This window comes from Nomascus leucogenys, chromosome 6 (assembly GCF_006542625.1).
Source record: "Nomascus leucogenys isolate Asia chromosome 6, Asia_NLE_v1, whole genome shotgun sequence".
Classification (NCBI taxonomy): Eukaryota; Metazoa; Chordata; class Mammalia; order Primates; family Hylobatidae; genus Nomascus; species Nomascus leucogenys.
Window position 1 is genome coordinate 31,347,529 of NC_044386.1, and position 15,414 is coordinate 31,362,942.

General features: G+C 43.6%; 1 protein-coding gene and 1 non-coding gene across 3 annotated transcripts in view; both read right to left on the bottom strand.

The window, feature by feature from the left end:
* The window catches only part of ADAMTS12 (ADAM metallopeptidase with thrombospondin type 1 motif 12), a 349,097-nt gene extending 335,314 nt beyond the window's left edge, over positions 1-13,783 (bottom strand). Inside the window, exons 1-2 of one of the 2 annotated variants that reach the window (XM_012501615.2) lie at positions 13,327-13,783; positions 2,713-3,074 (exon numbers count right to left, since the gene is read on the bottom strand). In XM_012501615.2, coding sequence (XP_012357069.2) covers positions 2,713-3,074; positions 13,327-13,453 — 489 coding nt within the window. In that variant the 5' untranslated portion in view covers positions 13,454-13,783. The remainder of the gene's footprint in view (positions 1-2,712; positions 3,075-13,326) is intronic. The other variant, XM_012501616.2, reaches the window with a different exon arrangement.
* On the bottom strand, positions 9,635-9,741 carry LOC115835597. The gene has a single exon (XR_004030638.1). It is a non-coding gene; the product is annotated as a U6 spliceosomal RNA (small nuclear RNA).
* Positions 13,784-15,414: the final 1,631 nt, after the last annotated feature.

Consider the following 15,414-nt stretch of genomic DNA (forward strand, 5'->3'; position numbering starts at 1 on the left):
ATCTTAACTAACACTTTGTGCTTCTGAACTTTGTATGAATCTGAAATCTGAATCTGAAAATGCCTACATGGTAGTACTGCTGCTCCTTGGGGACATTTGAAATTGAAAGGGTCCTAGTATTCTATTCCCAAGCCTGAGATAATGCTAAACAATATGCAATTTCCCTTAGAAAGCACAAGATGAAAATAGGGAGCAATTTACAGCAGTGGTTGTACCCCTGCTTGCTCATCAGAATCACCTGGGGAGATCTGGTACTTTAGAGTAATATTGGCCAATACCACCCGTTAACATCCACTCATGCTAATCCAGTGCTTGGCAACACTGACTGCATTTTAGAATCTCCTGGGGAGCCTTTGAAAAAATGCTGATGCCTGGACTCTACTCTCAGACCAATTAAATCAAAACATCTAGGCTGTAGGGTTGGGGCATGGGTCCATTTTAAAGCTGGCCAGCTAGTCTTAATGTTGAGCCAGGGTTAAGAACGACTACTCTAGTCCAGGGCTTCTCCAACTTCAGTGGGCATCAGAATCTCCTGGAGAGCTAATTAAAACAAAGGTTTCACACAAGCAAATCTATAGAGACCAAATGTAGATTAGTGGTTCCCTGGGAGTGGAGGAATGGGGGAATGGGTAAGTGACTGCTAAGGGATATAGGTTTCTTTGTGGGCTAATGAAAATATTCTAAAATTTATGGTGATGGTTGCACAACTCTGAACACATTTAAAGCCATTTAGCTGTAAACTTTAAGTGGCTTAACTGTATATATGTGAATTATATCTCAATAAAGCAGCTAAACACACACAGAGACATTTTTGCCCATTTCCCCGAGATCCTAACGCACTAGGTCTGAAGTGGAGCCCATGGGTTTGTCTTTGTAATGAGCTCCCATTCAATGTTATGTTGATTCTGCCGGTCCACAGACCATACTGCTCCATCCCACGGAAAGGTGCTCATGTTTAATGAGCAGGATAATGTTTCATCATCAGGGGCTCTTTCTTCAGTTCTGGCCATAGAGGATCAGGTGCCATGATGCTTCCAGGGTTGTCTCACAGGAATGAGAGCCAGGATTGCAAATGGGAGATGTGATGTGAGTCCAGAGCAAGCCTAGAGGATGACAGCCATGGAGCTGGGAAATGTTCTGCAGCTCAATGAAACCCCCGATGAGGCCCAGAGAGAAGAGGAAAAGAAAAATAGAAAACCATTCACCATTCTTGATTTTCTGCTACGATCTAATTAGGGGGAAATGATAAATACCAACATGAAAATCCAAATTTACAGAAAGAGGCAAAGCAAGACTTTCCATTTATTGTACAAAGCAATTCATCCCCAGAGGTCCTCTGGAAAACTTAAACCACTGGATAATGTTTTACTGAATTTTCTCACAGTATTCTAGCAAAGCCAAACTCCAGAGATACAAGATAAACAGAGCCCTAAATTACAAAGTACAGAAATTCTTAGCAAAATGGCAGTAACAGTGGGAGGATTTGGAACAAGTGCCTTTTGTAGGAATTCCAATGCCACTAGAAGTTTTGCTTAGCAAACCAGCCCTGGCACAGGGACCAAGGCCAAAAACATGGACGCCTCCATAACCACCTTCGGGACTCTGGGATTCCTTCCCCTGCAGTCACTCAGTCCCTAAACATACACCTCAAAAAATCTCAACAGAATTCCTGAGCATTGTTTGCCCTGCAGTTGCTGGTGGGGCCATCACTGTGGCTGCATTTTGAGATCTAGCGTATAATGGTAGAAAGACTTGAACCCAAAGTAACTTGCACAGTGAATTTATTCAATATCTCCAAACTGCCTCATCTGCTAAAACGAGGCAAAGTGGACAGTGTACATAAACCACATAGTAAACCACATATTCCAGTGCCTGGCATATTCAAATAATAAAATATAATAGCAGCCAATATTCATTGTTTATTATTTATTAAGCGCTTTTCACAATTAAAACTGTCAGCAAACTTTTTCTGAAAGACCAGACAGCAAATATTGTGTCTTCAGCCATACAGTAACTACCCCAACTACTCAGCTCTGTTGTTGCAGTTTGAAAACAGCCATAGACAATCTGTAAACACACTGCATATCTGCCTTTCAATAAAACTTTATTTATAAAAACAAGAGGCAGGCCAGATTTGGCCTATGGTTCATAGTTTGCCAAACCTTGCTCCATGAGGCAGGTAACACTATTATCTCCATTTTACAGATGAGAAAACAGAGGCACAAAGGGATCAAGTGACTGCCTGAGGTTCCCTCATGAAGTCTGATTATGAAGCACACAGAGTCAACTATTACATCACAGCAGCTTCTATCACCATCATTATTCATAAATTCTCACTCAGTCCAAATCTAGGTTCTGCTCATTCAAAATATGCCGTCCAGCCAGTCAGTTGCCTCAGAGCTGCCTCAGAGGCTGAAAACCAAACTCAAATCCTCCCTCTTCTTCCCCCTCCAACCCCACCCTGATGTTGCTGGTTGGAGTTCTGTCTGCCTCCTCTGAACCCTCAGGGCCCTTACGCTTTGTATCTCTCAAGTCGATCTCTTTTATTTATTAAATACTTTCTCGCCAACCCCTTTGGAGGCCAGGATCATCACATCACATAGGGGCTCAACTCCCATATGTCAGTGCATCTGTGAACCTGTTGGTAGTAGTCTACTAGCTGAGACTTTAGGGGCCGGGGCAAGGGAAGGAGATGCCAGAGCCCGCACTCACCAGTCCATGGCAGGCACTGAGGGCTGCTGTCCCAACTCTGGTGCCCTGCTGTAGAACCGTGCCACTGAGATGGCAGAGGGGGGCAGAGGAAGCCATCATCTTAACGCGAGAGAGGTTCCCATATCTCTTCTCCATGATGTAGCTATTGGAAAGAAATCCTTGATTGACCGTCAAGTTAAAAAACAGGTCCTTCTCCTCGTGAGAAATTCTGTAGTAGACCCAGTCCTCTGAGCCATCCAAATCTCTCTTCCTCCTGCTGCTCTTGATGGGATAGTGCAAGCCATATGACAAAAAATGCCCACTGGCGTCTACTCGGACTGGACCCACCACGTGGTATTCTGGCAGGCCCTTGATAAAATGCTCTGAAAGAGAAGGAGAAACGGAAGAATAGTGAGAGAGATCAGTAGGATGGCAAAGCCACTTTCGTTTGGAACTTGGATGCTAGCTTTTTTTTTTGAAATGGAGTTTTGCTCTTGTTGCCCAGGCCGGAGTGCAATGGCATGATCTGGGCTCACCGCAACCTCCTCCTCATGGGTTCAAGCAATTCTCCTGCCTCAGCCTCCTGAGTAGCTGGGATTATAGGCATGTGCCACAACGCCTGGCTAATTTTGTATTTTTTTTAGTAGAGACAGGGTTTCTCCATGTTGGTCAGGTTGGTCTCGAACTCCCGACCTCAGATGATCCACCTGCCTCGCCCTTCCAAAGTGCTGGAATTACAGGTGTGAGCTACCGTGCCCAGCCGCTAGCTTTTTAATTACAAAATCCCACTGTTGACTTGAAGTTTAGAGATCCTTTCCATCACACAAATACTGTTAACATTAAATTCCCAGAACAACTCAAATTTACCTAGTGCCTCCTCCTCAGTGACATGATATCAGGTGTTTTACCAGAGATACATTAAGATGGGAATTAATCCGTGAGGGGTACTGTTAGAAAAGGGGCAAGATCTGAATGAGGAACAGGAATCTTTCAAGTCTAGAGTTCAGTAAGACAAATCACAGAGCTTCACTGTGGATTATAAGGTGCTTCAACACATCAAGAACTTCCTGTTAAAGTCAGATTAGAGGGAAAAAAAAAACCACAAAATCATGGAGAACTCATCACATGCACGCTGACAAACCTCACACCAATTACAGCATAAGAGTGTTCCATAATGTAGCAAAGAGTGCATAGAAGAAGATGGGTTTCAAAAAAATGTTTACCAAATGCATATGATAAGGAGATATATCAGGATCTGAGGCATTGGCTCAAAACATAAAAATTGCCACTTTAAAAATGCAAGACTGGAACCCTTGATCCTTCCCCACACAAGAACACATACACATTTTGACCTACTCAAATTTGCCTCCCTACCACTACCTCCTTATTTTGATGTTTGAGAATAACAAAGGATCTACCTAGGAGGGAATTTATCATCACTCTGGATTACACTTCTTCTTCTGTTTTGTTTTGTTTTGTTTTGTATTGTTTTTTGAGACGGAGTTTTGCACTTGTTGCCCAGGCTGGAGTGCAATGGCATGATCTCGACTCACCGCAACCTCCACTCCCAGGTTCAGGCGATTCTCCTACCTCAGCCTCCTGAGTAGCTGGGATTACAGGCATGCACCACCATGCCCAGCTAATTTTGTATTTTTTGTAGAGATGGGGTTTCTCTATGTTGGTCAGGCTGGTCTTGAACTCCTGACTTCAGGTGATCCACCCACCTTGGCCTCCCAAAACTATTAACCATTTAGTAAGATAGACTAATATTTTGAAACAAAACAAACAAACAAACAAAGAAAAACCTACTTGTCACCTCTCAGTTGTAGTTTTACACTTTGGATCTTGCTTTACTTTGCTCGTGTAACTTCCCCAACTAGAATGTCTTTTGCATTCTATCAAAATCCTGTTTAAGCATTCAAGTCTCAACTCAAATCCTTCCTCTTTATTCTCCTAGTGTCCCTGGCTAAATTTCTCTCTCCTTTCCCTGAACCCTCATGCCCTTACTTTCTGTACCTCCCAGAATGGCTTTATTTTATATTGCCTTTTATTATATGATTTATCCCCAAATCTGCCAGAATCTTGTACATCACAGGTGCTCAGTTCTTATATGTTGATGTATCAGTAAACACTATTGTAGCTGGTTAATTAAAATAACTGGACTTGATGGGCTACAATTATAAAAGAGCTTTTTTTTTTTTTCCAGGCAACTACCTCCAAACCCTTTGGGGAATCATTCTTCTCTGCCTTGGATGAAATATGGGGCAGAACACAGAGTTTTCACTCTCTCTCATACCAACAAATGGTCTCCATTTTTAGGTGTAAAAAGCCTGGACCCATTACTTCCTACTGCAGCAGCTAGGCACAACAGACCACATGGCAACATGGGCAAATCTTCACAGCAATGGTCCATGAAAAACAAGAAATCAAACAAGCTAATGCAGAGCTATTTACATTCATGGAAAATAAACACACACTAAAATAATAATACAAAGTTTTCCAGAACACACTGGAACAAGAAATACACATGGAACCCATTAAAATGGTTTTCCATGGGGAAGAATTGGAGCAGGGAGTGGGAACAAAAATGCATAAATATATATAACAAAAAAAGCTTTTTCGTAAATTCATGATACTAGTGTGCCATGAACTGAGGTGTATAACTGACTCAGTCCTCTCTCCTGCCCGCTCACTCCCTAAGAAATGTCTGCTCCAATCTAGTATTGGAGGACCTTCCAAGACCAGACCTACCAAAGAGAGAAACTGTGGTTGGGTGAGGCGGAGGCAGTCAGCTCCCATAGTATTTCCGTCTGGCTGCTCTTCTCCTCTGCTACTCACAGTGATGCCTCTGGCTCCTCCAGGGCTCAAACAGCAAAGGGAGTTAGGGGCAGAAAATATCTTATTCAGCTGGGTATAGCAACGGTGTCATCTAGCAATGGTGCCCTGTATGTAGTCAGTGTCCACATGCTGACTGGAGCCTTCTATTAAGAGAAGCTCTGTGTCCACTGGGAAACCTCTGCTCCTTTCAGGTCCCTCAATGTGGACAATTCCTCCTCCAACTGGCTGCCCACTGCCTTCCCATCTTCTACCCCTTTACTGAAACCACATCACCCCTGCATGGCATCCTCTTTGGCATCTTTTCAAGATGATCCACATCTCGTTGCCTTCCATGAGGTCCAAATCTGGCTCACAAGAAGCAACCATGATCCCTGACATCCCCTTCACCCCTATCCCATGTCATGAAAATCAGGCCACTCCTGGCCGTGCTTTTGGTCAGCTCTGTCACCAAATGTCATTCCAGGCAGTCTTTTGCCTATCAGTATTTTAAGGCTAAAATGCTAGTGGCCATGCTCCCCAAGCCCGTAGCAAACCCTCAAGATCTCTAGCTGTCCCTTCACTTGCCTTGAGTTGGGGCACAGTAGGGGGAATGAATGGCCTGGCACTCTCATCTCCCCTAAAGGAATTCTCTCTCTGAAGTCTCTCCACTGGCCTTTAAGCCTCTCCTCACGTGCATACTAGGAGAGTGAAGGAATTAGAATCACACCATCACCCTACACGTCCCACACATATGGTCTGAAATTTCTCTTTAAGTGTATGTGGAAAATTAATCTTCTTTTTTTTCTTCTCAGACTCAAGGTCTTGGCAGAAACTGAGACAAAAGAAAAAGTCCCATTTGAATACCCTGTTACACATGCAAGTCTCTGCATCTCCATCAAAACAGAAAAATAAGCATCTTTTCTAGCATATTATTTTTTCAAAAAGCCAGACTGACTGATTTAAGGGGAGCACGAACGTAAAGCAATCATATTTTAAAACTTGAATTCTGAATAAAATGTTATACTCTTCCAAGTCAAATGAGCTATAACCTATTGAAAAACTCTGAAAAGAGTTGAAAATATCTTATTTGTTATACTTAGAAAGCAACTGTAATAAAATTTAGCTTGTCATGAAACAGAAACCAACAACTGTGATTCTAAATCAATCTTGTGTTATTAAAAAATTACTCTAAATTTTTGTGTGAGTTGATATATCAAAATAATTGTGGCAATTTTGCAGAAATATGGAAACAATAGGATATAATAAAAGGGCAATAAATGTATAATTGCATCTCTACTATAATTGCAACTGTGAGATATATTAATATATATGCATATGAACAAAGCCTTAGAAATAATGGGTAAGAGTACATATTTTTATGACGATGAGATTTGGGGTGTGGTTTTTCCTTTTAAAATTTGTAGTTCCTCCGGGAGGCGGAGTTTGCAGTGAGCCGAGATGGCGCCACTGCACTCCAGCCTGGGCGACAGAGTAAGACTCCGTCTCAAAATAAAAATAAATAAAAATAAATAAACTGTAGTTCCTGTGTTGCTTTTCCCAATTAAAAATAAACAGGTGAGAAGGATTGAATGGGAGAGTGCTGTGCTGGCTTATGACAGAACTATATAGAATATCCAGTAGACAAGATACGTAAGGCATGCCAGTGCCCCATGACACAAGGCAGTCTGACACTGATCACTCCCGATGCCCTGCTGACTGTGCCCATTACAGCTGGCTGCATCCTGAGGGAAGAATTCACCTTGGAAGAGGCATCCCTTGACTGAGACTGCTGGAGACGGGGAGGGGGCAGCTAGAGTAGAGCTTGAGGTCTTCTCAGGCAATAGGAAAGCAAAATGAGTTTGGAGTGACAGATCCGAGTGTTAGCAGGAGGCAAGGATGTGAGAAAAAGCAGGCCAGGGTAGAGGCAGGCTTAAATGGCAGGCTTGGTATTCTGCCATCCAGGCCATCCAGTAGAGAAGCAATAATCCCAGATCTGAGTTAGAAGAACTGAAACGGGAAGAGTGTGGAGGAAGCAAACTTAATCTAGGAGTTATCTCAATTTATCCAGAAAACAACATTTTTTCTCATAAATTTTCTGACTTAAAATATCCCTTATAGAAACTGCCTCTGAAGATACATCTCACAGATTTAAATATGATTTTTGAAAGTATAAAGTGAAAGACTAAAGTTTGCCTATGCCCTAGCACCTATTGCCCAATAAATAAAAGAGCAAACAAATTTATAAATTTTGACCCAGTTGCTTTTGATCTAATGAATTTTTAGGAGAGCCAATTTAAGTTGGCTGTAGAATAATATGATAATAATTATAGTAAGTGTTTCATGAGCACTTGCTATGAGCCAGGTGCCATAAGTCTTTCCTCCTTCAATACTCACAACAACCCTGTGATAGAGGTTCATTTGTTATCCCCATTTCATAGAGAAGGAAACTGAATGTAGGAAGTCACTATGCCACGTTATATCACATTACTTGGATTGAAATGCTGTGCCTCCTATCTCAAAACCATGCTCTAGCCACCACACTTCATTAGTAAATAAACAAAAGCAGCTGCTCTTGGCAAAGAGTATATATAGCAGGGTTAGAGGTAATAATACTGCTCCTAGCGACGGTGATCTGACCAGACAAGAAGCGCTTCACCTCTTTACACCTCAATTTGCTTAGCAATCAGTGGACTTAGTAATTGCCTCTTTGTTGGGCAAAGTGATGGGGGATAAGATCAGTTTTCCCTCCTGATCTAATTGCATAGCAGGCAGCTAAGCCATGGCCGCCCATAGGTGTGGATGGAAATCAGGGGTCACTTACAAAGTGTGGTTTGTGTTGGTGACCCAAGCTCAGCTACCTCAACTATACAATGGGCATAATAATAATAGCATCTACCTCCTAAGCTGGGAGTGAGGCTCCAATGTATTGATATATTTAATAGATTTAAAATTGTGCTGGACAAATAACTAAACATTTGCTAATGTTTAGTTATTTCATTAGCTATTCATTAGCTAAACATTAGCACTGTTGGTTTTAAAGGTAGAAACTTGGCTACCAGGGATCACTGTGGACATAAACATGTGTAACCTCCAAGCGGAGACAGGAGAGAAGCCCACACTTACCTTAGCCTCCTCTCCGTAAGCTAAGATTAGTTTGGCAGATTTGTTAGCTACAATCTTGGCCAATGAAAGCAGAACTCAGATGAGATATGACAGGGATGAGAAATAGGTGTCAAGAAATAATAATAGCTCCTAATTTTTATCATTTCTATGGTCAAGTACTACATTAAGAGTATGCCGGCTTGGTCTTATCTAATCCTCACAGTTCTCTGAGTAAGCATTATTAACTGTATCCCTCATCTGGGGCTCTACTTCCATCTCTGTAAAGTGATAACAATGAGGGATGAGGATTTGTTCCTGGGCAATCTGATCTCAGAGCACACAGTCCTAAGCTCTGCCCTCGCTGCGTGCATCTCCAGGGCCTGTTACCCAGCACAGATGTCAAGGCGGGTTGTCAATAAGGTGTGGGGTTGGGAGGGCCAGAGGCTGAGATACACGAAAATTACATCAAGTCTATACAAGCGTTTGTAGAAATATTATAAGCTCCGAATACTTTGATTTGCCCTGTTTAAAATTATATTTAAAGCCTCAGTCCACAAGTTTCAATGGTACTTCATGAGAAACTCAAGTAAAGGCTGTTGGCAGAAGCGCTTTTGAAAATACAAAACAAGGCATCTTTTACCCTCAGCTTAGAAAGGACAGAGGTAAGAGGATATTTACCTACTAGTTTTATACAGTTTAGGCTAAATCTATAGTAGTTATTCATTTTTTTTGTTTTTTGAGACAGAGTCCTGCTCTGTTGCCCAGGCTGGCACGATCTTGGCGGCCCACTGCAACCTCCGCCTCCAGGGTTAAAGAGATTTTCCTGCCTCAGCCTCCTGAGTAGTTGGGACTACAGGCGTGCACCACCACGCCTGGCTGATTTTTGTATTTTTAGTAGAGATGGGGTTTCACTGTGTTGGCCAGGCTGGTCTCGAATTCCTGACCTCAGGTTATCCACCCACCTCGGCCTCCCAAAGTGCTGGGATTATAGGCATAAGCCACCACGCCAGCCCATTCTTTCTTCTTTTTAATGGAACGCTTCACAGATTTGCATGTCATCCTTGAGCAGGGGCCATGCTAATCTTCTCTGTATCGGTCCAGTGTTAGTATATGTGCTTCCAAAGCGAGCATTATCTGTACTTATTCTTCATATTTATTTCTATCTTAGAGAGAATTGACTTTCTCAGATCCCTTTCTAAAAAACAAAAAGATTATGAAATTCCTGTAATAGAGGTTTATTTTCATAATTATCTTCCATGTAAGATAACTGTAACCTTGCAATGCTATTTTTATTATAGAAATTTACACATGTTGGAATGCTGTGAAGAACTGTGTTGGTCACCTCAAAATTGTAAAGTATGCCACAGAAGGTTGGATTTGCTCATAAACTTTATGAAAACTAATGTGCTAACTATATAGATTATTATAATCCACACAAAATATCAAATCTGTGAACTCTCTTCTTACATTAATAGCTGAAATCCTTTCCTCCTTGAATTTTTTTAATAGAATACATAAATAATTAAAACTCTTATCTGAAAACACTGCAACGTTCCCTCTGTTTCTTGCACAAGCCTGGAGTTCATCTCTAATATGGAATAAAGTGCCTGTCCTGTTGATTTCACAGAGATGTCAGGAGCAAAAGAGGTCATGGAACAGACTGGCGCTTTGTAAACAGCATGGGGTAAACAAACCTAAGGGGATAAGATTGGCTGTAGAAGACACGCAGTATGTTGTGTGCAAGATTAATATTTCCCGTTGTTCTGATACTTGGTTGTGAACCAAGAAATCCTGTGTAAGTCACAGCACATTCCTATATCACAACTGAGCAATGTGGAAAGAATACTGGGCAGTTAGTCAAATAGCCTGTTTCTATGTTTCTAGTCCCAGAAAGGACTGGATTTATCTCCATACTCCTTCCAAAGACTAAAATCCTGACTTAGCCCAACTCTTAGAACTAGAAGGAACCTAAAAGGTTATGTAGTGCCTGAATCTGTCTCCAACCTTGGAACCCTGTGCAATTCCCTTTACCCTCCTGGTGAAGGGGCATTTATTAGGTGCTCGATCATATATGTTGACTAACTGATGCCCTAGACCACCCATTCCTTATCCATAAAAGTAAAAATGGGGGCCAGGCATGGTGGTTCATTCCTGTAATCGCAGTATTTGGGGAGGCTGAAGTGGGAGAATTGCTTAAGGCCAGGAGTTCAAGATCAGTCTGGACAACATAGCTAGACCTCATCTCTATTAAAAAAAAAATTAAATATTTCAAAAACAAGAATGGGTGAGATGATCTCTGAAGTAATTTGCAAGTTTAAACGTTCAGGATTTGAATGCATTCAAAAATGCTACCAAAGTGGAAATGGAAGTCTAAGGAGATTGATTATTTGTGAGGCTGTAGGTAGGTCATTTGGAGGGAAAAACCCAGGCCATCCTAATCCCAGATAGCCTTAGAATTTCATTCTGTACTGGTTTGCCCTCATCCATCCCTTCCTCCCTCTTTCTGATTCTCCTTCTTAATTCTAAATGTAAGTCTGCTTAGAAATTTCTCCTTTGCACCGAATGTGGATTATTTGTAAATCCACTAGGGAATTGATTGTGGTTGATGCAATGCTTTTAAAAACTGAAATTATTGGCTGGGTACAGTAGCTCACACCTGTCATCCTAGCACTTTAAGAGGCCAAGGTGGGCAGATCACCTGAGGTCGGGAGTTGGAGACAGCCTGGCCAACATGGTGAAACCTCATCTGTACTAAAAATACAAAAATTAGCCGGGCATGGTGGCACACGTCTGTAATCCCAGCTACTCGGGAGGCTGAGGCAGGAGAATCACTTGAACCCAGGAGGCAGAGGTTGCAGTGAGCTGAGATCGCACCACTGCACTACAGCCTGAGAGACAGAGCAAGACTCGGTCTCAAAAAAAAAAAAAAAAAAGAAAAAAACCTTAAATTATTTTTAAACCTAAATAAATATATATATCGCCAATAAGCTTGGAGCACTTTATAGGTTTTTTTGAACAGTGGATACTCTCAGCACATAGCTCTAGATAGAGATGACTAGGGAAAATAATCATATCTCACTTTCCAGAGAGCAAAAACCATGGCCCAGTGGTGTCTGCTTCACACCAAGCTGAATTCCCTTACAAAGAAGATGTGGAGCAGAGCTGAAAACCAACCCCGGAGAATGTGTGTCTTTGAACGAAATCATCTCCAAATGCCCTGGGAAGTGCTTGCAGGCTTTGTTTGTGCTGCCCCAGAAGGAAGACTTTTCACAAAGGAACTGTTTTTCAAAGAACAACAAGCCCTGCTATTTTAAACTTGGGGGTGGGAGATCATATCTGGACCGTTTACACAAGTGAGTGCTGGCTGACTGACATCTAACCCCAGTGTTTGCTGGCTCCAGCTTTCCAAGTAAAGCAAAGAGAGGAACTTGCTTCTGATACGTCTTGCAGCCACAGCAGATGAGTTGTCCAGCAATATTTGAATTTTACAACATGGGCAGAAAACCCTGCTTAGAAATCCTAAACAAGGACAGGTTGGTGATGTTTATCCATCGAGTGGCCTTGGGAATTAAAGGGATGTTAGAAAGCCATGGAGGACACTTCCCGAGGCGTCAGCACAGTCAGCAAACACAGGACTTAGTGCATGCTAACCCAGTGCTCTATGTGCGTATGCATGCGTGTGTGTGCATATGCGTGTGTGTGTGTGTGTGTGTGTGTCCCTATTATTGCCACAGGACAGTGCTGCATGATTCTAAGAGTCAGACTATCTGGGCTCAAAACCCTGCTCTACATTAGCTGGCCTCATAAGCTCTCCAAGCTGCAGCATCCTCATCTGTACAGCAGGGACAGCAACACTGGTACCTGCACCCTGGAAGGCTATTGCCAGTGATCGGATGGGCTGACACAGAGCGCCAAGCGGGCCATTGCTGCTGCTAGGACTGTTTACCCCCAGAGGTACAATGAACCCCCCACCAAACATGAAAGTGCCTCTGACCCTTCCAAGTCCAATAAACTGCTGACTGTTAGGCTTAAAAGAATAAAAACAACAACAACAAATTGTGCACCAGAACGCTTCCAATGCTTTCTACAATAACATGAGTTCAGAAATTCATAAAGAGAAGCAGCCAGCTGTGGTCAATGAGACAGGACAGGAAAAAGTGAGCCCTTACGGTATAGTTCCCCCAAAAGGACTATTCTTTTAAAAACACAACCCTAAATCTTTCCAGGAAACCAAAACACAGCCAAGCCTGCTCAGTAGGGGGGAAGAATCACATTTCCCCTTTCCCGACCAGAGGTTTAAAACTAACTAGAAACACTGCAATGACTGCCAGTAGCCAGTTAGCACTTAAAAAAAAATAATTTTCCATGTATAGAGTCTGAAAAATAGACGATCAAACCAGTACAGCATTCAAAGAGGAGACAAAAGAGAAAAAGTTACCAGCTACGTCTTGGGTCTTTCAAAGACCGCAGTGTCATCCCTGTAAAAGAGAGTGTGAGGTACTCACCTTTCTATAAGAATGAAGGACTCATCACCTTAAGCACTGAATTCTGAGAAAGCCTAGGCTCCTGAGCCCCCAGCCCAGATTTCCTTACAATGCAGCCAAATGCCTTTGCAGAGTTCAGTTCTGCCGGGTGGGGGAAGCGAAAGGGGAGCAACAAAGTTCCTGCATGTCTTACCACCACTGTTTTAAAAAGAAATAAAGAAGAGTCACTAACCTTGCCTCCAGTCCGGGAAGCGAACCGGGCCTGGCTGAGGCTGTCTCCCATAGCAAAGCGCCCCAAAGTTAAGGAGCTGAGCCACCACGGAAAGGTTTGCAAGCCAGCTCCTCTGGGCACATGGCATGATTCAGATGTTGGGGAGAAGAAAAGTCAAAAAAGTTTTAGCTCTCAGCTCCAGAAATCAAGTGCTCGCCTGTGGCCCAGCAGGAAGATGGAGGGGTGCATGGTCCAGGCGCCAGAAGGCAGCGACTGCAAAGCTGCCCGCGATCTCCCTGTGCTTTTTTAAGCAGAAAGGAGCTAGACACCTTTTTCCCCTCCCTCCTCCTAAAAGGGGAGTGATTCAGCTGACAGTGTCCGCCTTCGGCGGGGTGTGGAATGGGCCAGAATGGGATGGCGCAGCCCACCCCGGTCCCCACCCCTCCGCCTCCCGCATGCCCCGCGGCCTCGCAGCCCGCTCGGTGCATCTTCCTCAGGGACTCCCACCCCCGCGCTCCTCCGGCCCCGCCCCGGACGCCGGGCCCAGCTGGCCGAGCAGGCCAAATAGGGGAGACCCGGGAGAGCCGCCCTGGGAGGCACTGGAGGAAGCTGTGAGTGAGAGGCCCCCAGGCCAGCCCCCCAGCGTGCTTAAATACAAGCTCAAAATGATGAGAACAGAGTTGAGGCAGAGCGGGGCCCCACTCCCTCCATCCTTCCATGCTCAGCGCTGCCCCCTCCCCTGCTGTTCTCCTCCAAGTTCCTGAACTTTTCCCAACATCGCTCTGTCAAGACTCCTCACCCACTCGGACCGCTCTGGGATTCTCTTCCACTGGAAAAACTAATAGGCGATTTTTCTCTTTGCCAAGTCACACAAAGGGAAATGGGCTGCGCTAATCTGCTAATGTGACCTCAGACAAGCCCCCTCATCTGTGCAATGAGGTGACTGCAGCAAATGCCTGTGGGCCCCTCTGAGTCTGCAGATCTCTGTGCGGCTCTTCTGCTTTTAGAACCCTATCTTTCCTAGCCCACCTCCATTCACTCAAAAGGAAACCAGGAATTAAGTCAGCCCAGGAAGGTGTTAAGGTATCTCCTCAGTTTCCCAGAACTGGCTACCCTGGAGGGGGCGTCCATTCATTCAGAGGCTCAAGCTTTTACATCGGTGAGAGAATGCCACAATCCAGGACGCTTGCCAGGCATCTTGAGAATTTACTGGGCTAATCCAGCCAAGATTTTTCACCTCTGAGCTGAAACAGGCCTCCTTACTCCATTCAGGAAGAATTCGGCCCCCAATATTGACTTTTCCCTGGCTGCCAGCCAACCACATGTGTTAATCAAGAGTTCTGGGATACCAGCTCACTCAACCTTGTATAGGGACAGAGCCTCCAAGGCAAACTCAGTGGCCCGAAAGCAAGGTGGTCCTCTCAGATGTGGAACACATGGGCACCAAGACTTTTAGAGGTATATGCTAGTTTCCTATTTTTGCTGTTACAAGTTACCATAAATTCAGTGGCTTGAAACAACTCAAATTTCTTATGTGACAGTTCTGATCTGAAACTGGTCTCACTGGGCTAAAAATCAAGGAGTTAGCACAGCTGCATTCATTTCTGAAGACTCTAGGGGAGAATCTGTTGTCTTGCCTTTTCCAGCTTCTAGAGGCTGCCTGAATTCCTCAGCTCGTGGCCCTCTTCCCCCATCAAAGCTAGCAATGGTCCTTTGAGTCTTTCTCACATCACATCACTCTTCTTCCTCCCTTTTCCACTTATAAGGACCCTTGCGATTACATTAGACTCATCCTGGTTATCCAGGATACTCTCCTAATCAGCTGATTAGCAACCTTAATTCCATCTGCAACCTTAAATCCCCTTTGCGTGCAACAGAACATGTTTTGTTGTCACAAGCAAGTAAAAGAACTACTCTGAGCCGTTTTTCCGTTACATAAACATTAGGCAGCAGGATCACAACTGGAGTTAAAAGACATTCAGATAACACAGGCTTGATGACCTGCATTTGCAAGGGCATTGAAGAACAACTTTGGGCTAGAATTCTTTTTGTTTCTTTTCCTTTCTTCCTCTTCCCCTTCTTTGCTTCCCTTCACCCTTTCCTTGTTTC